The sequence below is a fragment of the Malus sylvestris genome, chromosome 15, assembly GCF_916048215.2.
Source record: "Malus sylvestris chromosome 15, drMalSylv7.2, whole genome shotgun sequence".
Lineage (NCBI taxonomy): Eukaryota > Viridiplantae > Streptophyta > Magnoliopsida > Rosales > Rosaceae > Malus > Malus sylvestris.
In genome coordinates, this window is record NC_062274.1 from 8,133,881 (window position 1) to 8,146,410 (window position 12,530).

The 12,530-nt window shown below is 37.3% G+C and overlaps 2 protein-coding genes across 6 annotated transcripts; both read right to left on the reverse strand.

Annotated features, from left to right (window-relative positions):
• Positions 1-255: 255 nt before the first annotated feature.
• On the reverse strand, positions 256-2,749 carry LOC126604394 (transcriptional corepressor LEUNIG-like). Its single transcript, XM_050271634.1, has 8 exons — positions 2,523-2,749; positions 2,367-2,442; positions 1,875-1,984; positions 1,585-1,734; positions 1,345-1,497; positions 1,126-1,242; positions 667-873; positions 256-482 (listed from the first exon to the last, which is right to left on the reverse strand). Exons 1-8 carry the CDS (start codon positions 2,568-2,570, stop codon positions 339-341), a joined length of 1,005 nt encoding a protein of 334 aa, XP_050127591.1. The 5' UTR covers positions 2,571-2,749; the 3' UTR covers positions 256-338.
• Positions 2,750-3,566: 817 nt separating this feature from the next.
• On the reverse strand, positions 3,567-11,797 carry LOC126604393 (transcriptional corepressor LEUNIG-like). Of its 5 annotated transcripts, none has more exons than XM_050271632.1 (19): positions 11,635-11,797; positions 11,291-11,401; positions 10,731-10,828; positions 10,480-10,589; positions 8,728-9,138; positions 8,563-8,648; positions 8,128-8,206; positions 7,975-8,050; positions 7,699-7,748; positions 7,073-7,375; positions 6,741-6,941; positions 6,318-6,563; positions 6,091-6,208; positions 5,405-5,514; positions 5,056-5,205; positions 4,639-4,794; positions 4,418-4,534; positions 4,092-4,298; positions 3,567-3,940 (listed from the first exon to the last, which is right to left on the reverse strand). In XM_050271632.1, exons 2-19 carry the CDS (start codon positions 11,320-11,322, stop codon positions 3,797-3,799), a joined length of 2,694 nt encoding a protein of 897 aa, XP_050127589.1. In that variant the 5' UTR covers positions 11,323-11,401; positions 11,635-11,797; the 3' UTR covers positions 3,567-3,796. The 5 variants fall into 5 exon arrangements, with proteins under 5 accessions (XP_050127589.1, XP_050127587.1, XP_050127588.1 ...); XM_050271630.1 differs by having other exon boundaries at positions 6,091-6,235; XM_050271631.1 differs by having other exon boundaries at positions 8,563-8,651.
• Positions 11,798-12,530: the final 733 nt, after the last annotated feature.

Below are 12,530 nucleotides of genomic sequence, written 5' to 3' on the forward strand. Positions count from 1 at the left end.
ATCTCAAGGCTCTCATACAAGGGAGCAACTGGGTACCCTCCACATTAACCATGGAAGGCTTTGGATTTGTATCTTCTAAATCTAATTCAATGGGGTTTTGTCATTGAACTAGTAAATTACAAAGATTGAACACCTTTTTTATTTAGCAGATTTAAACTCTTATTAGAAGCATGTATCAACGGCTGGAATTGAAAGTCGTCAGCTAATCGATGATCAATACTCTTGCGCGGCGAATATCTGGTTCCAGGCTCCAAATTAACCAAATTTTATAACTCCCTGGAATTTAACATTACATTAATAATACAAGTCAAAGTTCTTTGATCAGAGTAACAACCATTTCACTTCCAGATCTTGACAAACTTATCGTGACCAGCCGAAGCAATCAAACCTGTAACATTTGACACCGCCAAAGAAGCAATGAGTCCTTCATGTGCTGGTAGAGTCATTACCTTGTTCTCTGTCATGTTCCATAACTCCAGTGTCTGCAATTATTTTCCCCAAATAAAAATCAAAATATGATATCTTGCAGCAACACTAGTACCAGTAAAGGATTGTTTCTCTCGTGTAAAATGGGAACAAATATCCGAACGGCTTAAGAGAGTAGTGGTCTCCAAGCAAAAAATGTAACAAACATTACATAAGCGCAATAATGGAGAATTTACTTGCCTGATAACAGCCAATGACAAGCAGTGAAGTATATGTATGATGGAAAACACACGATTGAAATTTATTTCCGCTGCAGCTCAACTCATGAACACATTCACCTTCGCCTCCTGCTCCAAGTGCCCAAACTCTAACAGAGTCGTCACTGACAGATGCGAGGAACTCACCAGAAGGATCCCAGCACACAGAATGGATAGGCTTAGTATGCCCCTGCATACAACGCATGCTTTTAGAACATTGCTAAGTACCTAATCCTACAAAAACCACAATTTCCCAGTGAAACAAGCGTCTCAACATGCAATAGCATTTCCAGGACTTTTAAAGGACCCGAAGGCTCATCAATGTTGCATATACAGAACTCAAAAGATAATGTCGCGTGCACAAACAATGTCAACATAGCGTTACATGATAGCATAACTCTCAGAATGATCATACAGAATATTATGTATATGTAAAGTTGACCTGTAATGAATGCCGACAAGCTTCTGTCTCCACATCCAGTATATGTACAACATTCTCTGCAGCTGTAGCAATAAATCTTCCAAGACGGGGTTGAAATCTCAACTGCCTCTTACCACCCTAATATGTTCAAACTTACTAATAACGAATATACCAAACAGTGCACAATCAAATAAAAAACCACTAGCTCACCCCACTCAACTTCTGTACACAAGATTCTACCTTAAACACGCTTGCACAAAAGCCATTGTTAATTCTCCAGTACCGTATCTCACCACTCGCATCACACGAACAGATAAGGTCATCATTGTTTGGGTGAAAATCTACTGACAGGACAGGAGCAGAATGTCCCATAAAGGTGCAAAATGAAACAGGCTGCAGATTTAAGACATATAAAAAGTTTTACAAGGCGAGATTACAGAATATATACGATCCACGGGACAGAAGAATGTTTCCACTAACATTGTCAGCATCCCAGATCTTGACAGTTTTGTCGAATGAAGATGTTGCAAGACGTGGCATGCTCGGACTGAAACGAACATCAGTTATCAACAATGAATGTTCTCCGAGAACAGCTTTTGGCGTTAAACTATCTGTGTACCACAGTATGGCCTGCAACACACAGATATCAAGCAATTCCACATTTATGTTCAGATATACATATAAGAATAGCAGCATTGCTCAATATGTATAGGAGCATTGAATTCTGCTCACAGAAGCTATTGGAAAATAGGAAATCATCACTCGCTCACCTTCTTATCAAGGCCACCACTAGCAAGAACTTTTCCATCTGATGAGATGTGGCAACTCACAACCTTGCTTGCACTTGCTCTAGCAGAGTTTTTTTCCGTAAATGTGAATCCTAAAGTCATATCGAAATTCCAAGTCTCAAAACAACCATCCATGTTTAATTTAGAGCCCCGTCTGGTAACCATTTCATTTTTAGTTTTTAGCTTTCAGTTCTCTTCGTTAGAGATAGAGGGAAATACACGGGAGAAAGGAAAGATGAAGAACGGTGGAGGAAGGATGGTGGGTGGAATGTAGAAGAAATGTATATGGAACGGTGCACAGAACGAAAACCTATATCTCTATACAATTTTTCTACTGGATACATCCTCTATCGCTAGCGCACAAAATAAAACCGAAATAGTTATCAAACGGGGTCCATAAAAAATAAAAAAAAAAACAGAGAATTGTCCACAATGTTTCAAAACAACTAAATAACAAAGTATTCACTAATGCACCTGTAGATTGTGCATCATCAAGAAGTTCATCATCTTCTGCATTTTCTGCATCGTCTGCAAATTGATCCACATCCGTCTGCAAACGAACATGTTTATCATCCCATTACCAAAATCATCAATTCCTTGTGATACCAAGAAGATGAAGAGATTACTCACCAACTGAACTGAGAGTGATGAAAGAGCAGCATCAGCACCAGACATCATCAGAGGCTTAAGGAGTTGTGGATGTGCTGGAGCAAAAGCTTTCTTTCTCTATTCCTCAACTCTTTTCCTTGATCATCTGTTTTCCTTGATCATCTTTCCACTTTCTAACAATTTTCATGTTTGGCGGTGGAGTTGACGCCCAAGTCCGCTTGAAAATTATTTTTTAAATGCTTTATGATTCAATTAGATAACTTTCTTTTTTATTTATTTATAAACAATAGTTATATTCTAAACTAATGAGAGGATAGAAAGTGAACAGGAAACACAACGAATTTAAAATTAGGCAATCCACCACTTTAAACTTGACAGAAGCCATCATCCAAACTTTTGATCTAAATATTCCAAATTTTATACTGAAATAACGTAGAAATCTTAAATTTCAGGTAGACGGGCCATGAGCTCATTCCAACAACATCGATATTGTTCCCACTTGGTCAAGTGCAGATGTGGAGTTTTAATACAAAAGGTCACAATGATAGTTAGAGTGGGGTAATTCTATATAAATTGCTTGTTCTCCAACCTTCTGGCTGATGTGGGACAGAGAAATTCTATCAAAAATAATTTCGTTCGTCTATGTTGAACTTTAGAGAATCCAATCTTCCAAACTTGTTTTAGTTTTATCCGCGACTGACGGCGAAGTTCCCATCAACATGCCACGTGAAGTTACCGTTACGCCGAACAATTTCTCCCTTTCAAGCCTATCAACCCTTATGCTGCACGTTAAAACTGGGAGACTGGACCTTGATGACAAAAGAACTATCTCAAAGAGACTCGGCTGAACAAAAATGAAACGGGACATGATAATCACACCCATTTTCTCCACCTGCACACCCCTGTTTTATTACGTCCCATGTTTTCGTTCGATCCTATGCCCAGAAACAAGGGTGGGTGTGTGGCAAGAGGAAAAAAATATGTGATTTATCATTTTCCCGAATGAAACACGATGAGAATGATAAAATTTCTATCCTACCGTCCGAAAACGTTACAAGAGCAGCATGAAGCAATTGAGAGATGTCCCAGTTTTTACTGTTACAGTAATAAGCATACAAATACAACAATAATGTTACAAGGACAGTTTCCGGGGGTCCTGTGGAGACAGTTCGATATCCCAAAAAACAAAAGTTGAAGATCAATCGAGCAACCAAAGACATAAACTACAAGCGTTGACCAAGACTGGCTGAAACCTATTCCTAATCTGTGAAGTTCAGTTAATCACAGTGACCATTTCACTTCCAGAGCTTGACAAACTTATCGTGACTAGCCGAAGCAACCAAACCCGTAACAGTTGACACAGACAAGGCAGCAATAAGTCCGTCATGTGCCGATAGAGTCATTGTCTTGTTCTCTGTCATGTTCCATAACTCCAGTGACTGCATTTTACCCAGATAAAACTATCAGTACAGGATCATTTTTCCAGGTGGTAAAATGGGAGCACGCATCCCAACAGTTTAAGTGAATAGTGACCTCCAAGCAAAAATGTAAAGAACATTATATAAGAACAATAATGCAGAATTGACTTGCCTGATAACAGCCAATGACCAGCAGTGAAGTATACGTAGGATGGAAAACGCATGAATGAAATTTATTTCCGTTGCAGCTTAACTCATGAACGCATTCCCCTTCGCCTCCCGCTCCAAATGTCCAAACTCTTACAGAGTCCTCGCTGACAGATGCAAGGAATTCGCCAGAAGGATCCCAACACACAGAATGGATAGGCTTAGTATGCCCCTGCATTCAAATCCAAATTCCAAGTAATGCAGTTGAGAATTCACATGAAAATATTACATGATCCGTTTAAATTACAACTATGAAAGAAAAATTATAGTGAGACATAATGTTAGACTGACCTGTAAAGAATGCCGACAAGTCTGAGTCTCAACATCCAGTATAGATACAACATTCTCTGCGGCTGCAGCAAGAAATCTTCCAAGACGGGGTTGAAATCTCATTTGTGCCGTACCACCCTAATACATTCAAGCATATCAGAATCACCAAAACGTATATAATATGAAAACCACCACTACCCCACCCCCATCAACTTCCTACATCCCAGAAGACAAGATTCTACCTTAGACACGCATGAGCAGCTGCCTTTGTTAATACTCCAGTAGCGTATCTGACCATCCCCGTCACAAGAACAGATGAGGTCGTCTTTATTTGGGTGGAAATCTAATGACATAACAGAGGCCGAATGTCCCATAAAGGTACGGAGAGAATAATCAGGCTGCAGAATAAAAACATAAAGAAGGCTTGATACAACATGTCACAAAAGATAAATCATCTTTTTACGAATAGAAGCACAAACTCAGCACCCAAGCAATGAAGCATATAGATGAACTCATAATGGCAAAGATATGATAGAAATCAAACTAGAAGTAGGTATACTTAGTTTGATTACTTAAACAAGTCTTCAAATCTCGAATCAATAGGTTAAAATCAGAGTATAAGCTAAGTAGATGACAAGGACAGAAGAATTTTCACTAACATTGTCGGCATCCCAAACCCTGACAGTCTTGTCGAATGAAGACGTTGCAACACGTGGCATGCTCGGACTAAAACGAACATCAGTTATCAAAGCTGAATGTTCTTCTAGCGTACTTTTTAGCTTTAATGTATCTGTGTACCACAATACAGCCTGCATAATACACATGTCAAGAACACTATAAATAAGTACAAGCATCAACCAACAAAGTAAACGTTATAGCTTTTAAGAAGTAAACTAAACAAACAATTTCACATGTTAATGTTTGGGAAGAATCAATTAGCCAATATGTAGCAGCAGTTCTTAATCCTCCCACAGAAGTTATTAGCAATTTCAACATTCATTCACTCACCTTTTTATCATGGCCCCCACTAGCAAGAAACTTTCCATCTGATGAGAAGTGACAGCTTGTAACCTTGCTTACGCTTGCTCTAGTACAGTTTACTTCCGTAAATGTGAACCCTGCAGTCAAATTCAAATTCTGAGCCCTCAAAGTAAACAATAGTAGCTGCAAACAACCAGGTTTACTTATTTTAATTATTTTAAAAAGAAATTATTTAAAAAGAAAAAAAAATAACTATGATGAACAAAATAACACTTACAAATGCAATTCCCTGAAACCAAGTACATGACCAAAAAGATGTAGTTGAAAAGTAAGGTTGCAGAAAAATTGGTTGACAGATTTTTTATTAGTTGACCGTTTGCTATTTACTTCCTATGATAAGCTACATCTACATTCTCTCTTTTGAATGTTTACGAAGATAAGAAGAACGAGTATTGACATTGTTTGTGTGTTTGTGGACAACACAATTATATATGTGAGATAAAAATTGACAAAAGAAAAAAGACAAAGATCATTAATTGAGACTTGTGATTCAATACCGATGACTTGCACTGTCCTGGTTTTTATGAATGTATATATCTAATATTCAAGAAAATACGAAAGAATTGCATTGTAGGTGAGAAAATACTGGCAGATACTACGTTCAGGATGATGTTAAACAAAGAATTCATTCAACAACATGGCACCCACCGCACCTTTGCTGACATCCATACATCGACCAACAGCATCTCTATGATCCACATCATCAGGGGATAAAAATGACTCGACATTATCATCAAGAGACCCATCCTCTACAAATCGATCCATATCAGCCTGCAATTCAAGATCTTTATCATCCCACTGCCAAAATGGAATCCCAATGAGAATCCGTGCAAGGAATTGCCAATTCCTTCTAAGACAAGAAGATGAAGAAATCACTCACCAACTGATGTGATGGTGATGTAAGAGTACCAGTACCATCAGCACCAAACATCATCAGAGGCTTGGAGGAGCTACCATTGTGGGGCAAGGCAGGCATTGAGATTACATCTCCAGGAGTGTGAGTCGAGGGAGTTGAGGGGGCTGAACTCGGGGAAGGCCCAGCTGTGTTTGCTGTTCCTGTGCTATTGGCAGGCCCTGAAGATGACACTGGCTGCTTTCTCTTTCTCCCTGGCTGGTTTTTTGAAACCTTAAATTGCATAGGCAAAACTGTATAAGGAGCTTCCCCAAGAATTCTCGACAATGTGTAAATAAAAAATTGAACAATTACTATTCTCCAAGGTTGTAAGTTTGATAAGCAATACGAGCCTGAGTTAATTGACCAAGAAAAAGTTCATAATAAATAACCATAAAGGGACAGACAGACCTGATCATTTCCTCGAAAAGAGTTCGACATGCTACCATCCATAGTGATGCTGCCAGCACCCCCCATTTTATCTTGCTGATGGGGATTGAGATTTGAATTTTGTGACTGCTGATTAGAAAGAGCGTGCTGTTGAAGCTGTTGCTGTTGCTGTTGCTGTTGAGGATTGCTGTTTTGTTGCTGCTGAAGTTGAGCCATTTTTAACTACAAACAAACAAACACTCTCAGAAGCCAAAGAGAATGAACTGTTTGATAATATGTCGAAGTACAGAGGGGGTAAACTCCACCACCATAACAATTACAACTACAAGTGAAATAGACGGTGATTGGAGCACCTTAATCAGCATATCTGTATCTCCACGAGGCAAAATAGGGCCACCAGCTTGAAGAGGTGATCCTATATTTGGTACCACGTCACCAACAGAATTTGCAAGGCCATCCTTCCCAGGACCGCGATTCAATAGCATTCTTAGTCTTCTACTTTCATCGTTGGCAGCAGACGGTGATGTCATATTTTGCTGAGCAAGCATAAGTTGCTGGTGTTGTGGTGTCAACATCTGCAGCTGATGAAAGGGCTGGGGAGCTTGTATGAAAGGTTTCTGTTGCTGAAGAAGTCCAGAGCGAAGCTGCTCCAAACCCTAACGTGGAGAAAAACGGTTGTAGAGTATTAATGGGTGATACTCCAAGCTTCAGAAATGCAACCAAATAGACGATAGAGATTTTAAATTTAAACGAACATTGGTCGCTTCGAGATTCTAAACTTCAGAGATGGACAACAAATGAACTAATATAGTTTCCAAATTCAGAAACAATGTAATTTTGATGCATTTAGCGCATCTATTACCATTGTTTTAATACAGGACCGGAAACTCAAGAAAAGAAATGGTCCAAATAGACATAAGAAATTTACTAACAAAGGCTAAGAAACAAACAGAAAATTATCCAGCCATCAAAAACTTACTGTGAGCGGCCATCCTTTTAAAGTCAAATTGTTTCCACCCTGATTTGATCCTGAAAAAGAGTCTTACATGTAAGGTACAAGCATCATTATACAATATCGTCAAAACCTACAAAATCTTTCAACTCTATAATTACTAACTCACAAATTACTTTAGTGTAGCAGGCTTCCAATATAAAAATAGAATACATTAAGCAGCACAGCGGATCAATATGTGCACATAATATTTCAGAGTGAGACATGGTCAATCAAACGTCGAGAAAGACAATACAAGAATACCAGGAATTCCTATTAATGATCCCTCAGGACCTGCAGCTCTGGGATTCAATACTGGATTGATTTCAGTCTTTATGTCCTGATTCCATATACAAGTCAGAACAGATAAACATGATCCAAAACACATAATGGAATTCCAAATAAAACTAATCATACCGGTGTAGACCCTGCCAATTGCTGATTTCGAGCTTGGACTTGTTGAGTCATCCCACCAGCTGTACCATGCAAAACTTGCCTGCAAAAAAGCGTTCACTATTTTATAATTAATGTTGATAACAGGATTAAGTAACAGCTTCCACATCTAAAACCCTATCAGTAAGTAGTTATGCGGGCACAGCATACGAACTAACATTTTACAGTTTTCTGAGACAAATGCAGGTCGCACTTTACTCTAAATCCTAAAAATACATAGCAGAGCAATCCCATCAATATGAAACCGTTTTCTCCAAGCCATAAATTTCTGTGCATTTAGTTGATTTGAAGATAAATTCCTAAGCATAAATAAACAAGTCCACATCATTTCTCAATGTATCGAGAAGCTCAACAAGCAAATAAGAATAGTGGAAGATACAAAGTCCTAGAGAAATGCACCCTGAAGGCTGGCCGGTTGCTGCAGCTGACTTCAATATTGAAGCATGATTTTGATCCAAAATCTGGCCCACATTTTCACCAAATCTCTGCTGCAGATTGTTCCTAATACGGGTCAGAAAACTGTTAAAGTCATTCTATTAAAAAAAATAAGGATAATTCACGTACCTTCATAGATGCATCATCCATAGCATCTCTCTGAAGAGGAAGTTTTAATCTTTCCTCATACATCTTTGTAGCCATGGCATTCGCTGTTCCAGGATTTTGTCGCATGAGAGGATCATTTCCAACAAGCCCATTTGTAGTTCCATTGAGAAGATGTGCCCCATCTCTTCTCTGCTGCGGCTGTGGCGGTTGCTGTTGCTGCTGTGGTTGCTGCTGTTGCTGCTGTTGTTGTTGCTGCTGCTGCTGCTGCTGCTGTTGTTGCTGCTGCTGCTGCTGTTGTTGCCTTTGCATCATGAGTTGCTGCATTTGCATTTGCTGCTGCTGTTGTTGTGAGTTTTGCGGTTGCTGGGAATGTTGTTGCTGTTGTTGTTGCTGCTGCTGCTGTTGCTGCTCCCTTGCCTTAATCAACTGAGTCTGCAGTTTGAATATTCATGAGCTTCCAAAAGGCACTACACTTGTTTATAAGAACTATAAGAAATACCCTTGGAAAGCTTGTGATTACCGGTACATATCACACGCATTACAAACAACAACAACAACAACAACAAAGCCTTTTCCCACTAAGTGGGGACACGCATTACAAACAAAGACATAAAATTAATATGGCTAATTCACTATAAGTAACGATTGTAGAAATATACACTTAGTTATAGTAGACAAACAAACAGTGTTTGTCACGACTATTTGATGCCTCCAGTGAAAAAGATCATGCTTATTAGTTAGTATCAAGCGTGAGGTTGAGTGTGTTCATCCAACTTAGGCATTTTAGTCAAATTAAGGGCTATACCTATGCCATTAGTGTGGAAGACCAACAGATATTGGCCTACACATATTCAACCATCATGCACTGAAACAAAAAGAAAAAGCACCCTTAACCAGGCCAATACTTTAATTATAAGCTCAACAAAACAACCCATAAAGCAATTAGAAGTTTGAAAAAATGGCTGAAAGATACAAAGTACTTGTTACTCAAGAATGCAAAACAATCAAAAGTTTAATACTCATCTGAAATTGTACCAGTCAGCATATTTTCAGTTCACATACAACCATCAGGGGTTTAAGCCTTATGACCGTCAAGCAAATTGTGAACACAAAGTTTGGTGATGGGCAGAATGCAGCATAGCTAGAACCTTTGAGTTTTAATAATTGTTTGCCAAAATTGCAACAAAGGAATAAAATGTCTTCAGAGAGAACAAAAAGCAGATAGAAAATCAGAAGCAAAGAAGTCAAAACAACTTTTTCAGTGATACGACATAGATCAGAAATCCAGGGTGAAAACTGAATGTTCTATTATATAAACAGTAGTACGAGAATTAGAGTAAATCTTTATCAAAAGAAGAATCAGAGTAAAACATGAGATAACAAAGGGATCAACTGCAGTAGACAGCCAGAGAATGATGTAACTGAGCATATAAGAAATCACATATAAACTAGAGAAAGAAAAAGCAAGAACAAAAATCTCAAAATCTACCCTGACATAGGAGCTCCATTTTGTTCTGTGAAAAAAAAAATCAAAATGAACTCCCCTGGCATGAGAGTAGAAGTGCATTCCATTTGAATTGGCTTGTGAAGAAAACATAAAGCATGAAACAAGTCTCAACATTAACCAACTGCAAATTCCTTCTATTTAAAGCTGGGGAATATCAACGACGCAAAACACACCCTTTTCTCCACTCTTAAAATCTCTCATTGCAAATGATATATGGCCTACAGTATATACCAAGCTAGTACGTGATAAAGCATTCTCAAACTAACCTCAATGTAAGATGCCGCAACCTCTGAATGTTTCTCATTAGTCCTAGCAATGAATATATCCCAGAAAACCGACCACCATTCAAATAGGAAACCTCCCGGCGCATCAATAGCTGTAAAACCCATAGCCAAAAGAAAAATCAAAATGCAAGTTCAGCAAAGTAAAAAAAAACTCATTTAAAAAGTAATAAGAAAGATAATGTCCATTACTCAAAAGATTTTTGCACCCCTTAGGTCAACATTTCTGTGCTTACCAACGGGATCTGAGGATACTTTTCCTTCTGCTTGGAAAGCTTGTGCAGAGGCTTTTAAATCCCGCTTCACTAGATAATCATGGATATACACATCCAGCCTGTTAATGACAAACAGATATTATCAGTCACACGAGTAGAAGGAGAAAAACAGTGAAAGACTATATTTTGGTTAACGAAAACTCAAATATTACTAAAAATAACAGAAATTATAGAGAGATAAGTGATGTAATAAACAAGGCTCAGTCCAGAAACCCAATTTCTACTGTAAAAAGTGAAGTAAAAGATTCATCAAAATAAAAAATTGGCCAAAAGCATACCCATTATAACAACAAACCCTAAATCCGCACAAATGAAATCAACATACAAAAATAAAAAATAAAAAAAGGTTAAAGAACCAAACTTTAATCCAAACTATGCAAAAACTAACAAACCCCAGAGAATCCCAGAAACCCAGAATACAGCAAGGAGTCACTAAACTTGGAAAGAAAAAAAAAACAGAAACCCAGATAGGAAACTAAGGCTGAAAGTGAAGAACTAAACAATTTACAGCAAAAACTTACATTTTATCAGCTTCCCAGTTGGTATGAGACATGCTGCTGAATGATAAAATCTCACCCAACACTGGATAATAATGTCAGATTCTCAATGGCAACTTCTTCTGCTTTTCAGCTCTGAAGTAAATCAAACCCACAAGAGAGAAGCAATAAATTTTTGGTACAAAACATGGAAGTTCATAAATACAAAAAGGAATGTGCAGAAAGAGGGGGGAATAGAAGCAGAACAACCTTTGATTTTTATCAAACAAAATATAAAGAGACTAAAATAAATAAATTGCAAATTTATAATTTTCAGCTGATGTTAAATTTAATAAATTAATATAGAAAGGGAAAGATGATAGGGATACCTTCAAACCCCTTTTTTGTGAGGTTTAATACGGTGGTTTAAATCTTTTCTTTTGTTTTTATTTTTTCTTTTCTTCTCAGGGAACTAGGAATTTTTCTGAAAGAGTTGAAGTTGAACTGTTGGTGGATTTTGAGCTGCTGTTGCAGATATCATAATGGTTTTCCTCATTGAATTTACTTAATCAGCCCTCAAACCCTATCAAATTTTCAACCTAATACCACTGAGTTTGTGCAAAGCTTTTTATTGGAATGACTGAATTACCCTTTCATATTGTCTGAAAGTAATGTGTTTATCAAATAAATAAATAAATAACAAAAAAGGTTCTGTGGTCAAATTGTAATTTTGTATAGGTCACCAGGAGTAATTTGCAATTTTCACATGTACCGATTGCTTATTTAACAAAAGGGATAAGGTTGTTATCTTCTGGGTAAAACCCAAAAGTCAATCTGATTGTTTTTTCGGTTATTATTGGAAGTGACAATAAGGTAAAAAACTTTATGAAGAAAATATAAGAATCATTTAGAAGTGATTTTTGAATAGATTGAAATTGTTTTTAAAAAAATATTTTAAGTTTCAAGAGCACTTGAAGTGTTTTTTGCATAAATCAATTCAAATGTTTTCTAAAATTCACTTGCATATTTACTAAGAATCTGATTATATAAACATTGTCATCAAAAACGTTTTCAGCTATATTAAAAGTACGCCCTTAATTTTTTTCATTACACCAAGAAGTAATTTTATTAGTCTAGTTATATCTTACATGATTAATATATTATATTATGATACTACTACTTAAATTGCGTGGTTTCTCTTCACTTGTAAGTGAGAGGTTTTAATTTTGATTTTTACCAAAGGCAAATTTGAATCATATTATTGCTAACTCATTGTAAGGTTTAA

What these genes read in the sequence shown, in the direction of transcription:
- LOC126604394 (XM_050271634.1), bottom strand. Translation starts at nt 2,570, where the DNA reads ATGATGTCTGGTGCTGATGCTGCTCTTTCATCACTCTCAGTTCAGTTG. An exon ending in TGATGATGCACAATCTACAG is followed by an intron (nt 1,985 to 2,366) that starts GTGCATTAGTGA and finishes ATATGACTTTAG; the next exon opens with GATTCACATTTACGGAAAAA. An exon ending in CTTGTCGGCATTCATTACAG is followed by an intron (nt 874 to 1,125) that starts GTCAACTTTACA and finishes CGTTGTATGCAG; the next exon opens with GGGCATACTAAGCCTATCCA.
- LOC126604393 (XM_050271629.1), bottom strand. Translation starts at nt 11,322, where the DNA reads ATGTCTCATACCAACTGGGAAGCTGATAAAAT. An exon ending in AATTGGCAGGGTCTACACCG is followed by an intron (nt 8,051 to 8,127) that starts GTATGATTAGTT and finishes ATATGGAATCAG; the next exon opens with GACATAAAGACTGAAATCAA. An exon ending in GTGGGGGCCATGATAAAAAG is followed by an intron (nt 5,206 to 5,404) that starts GTGAGTGAATGA and finishes TGTATTATGCAG; the next exon opens with GCTGTATTGTGGTACACAGA.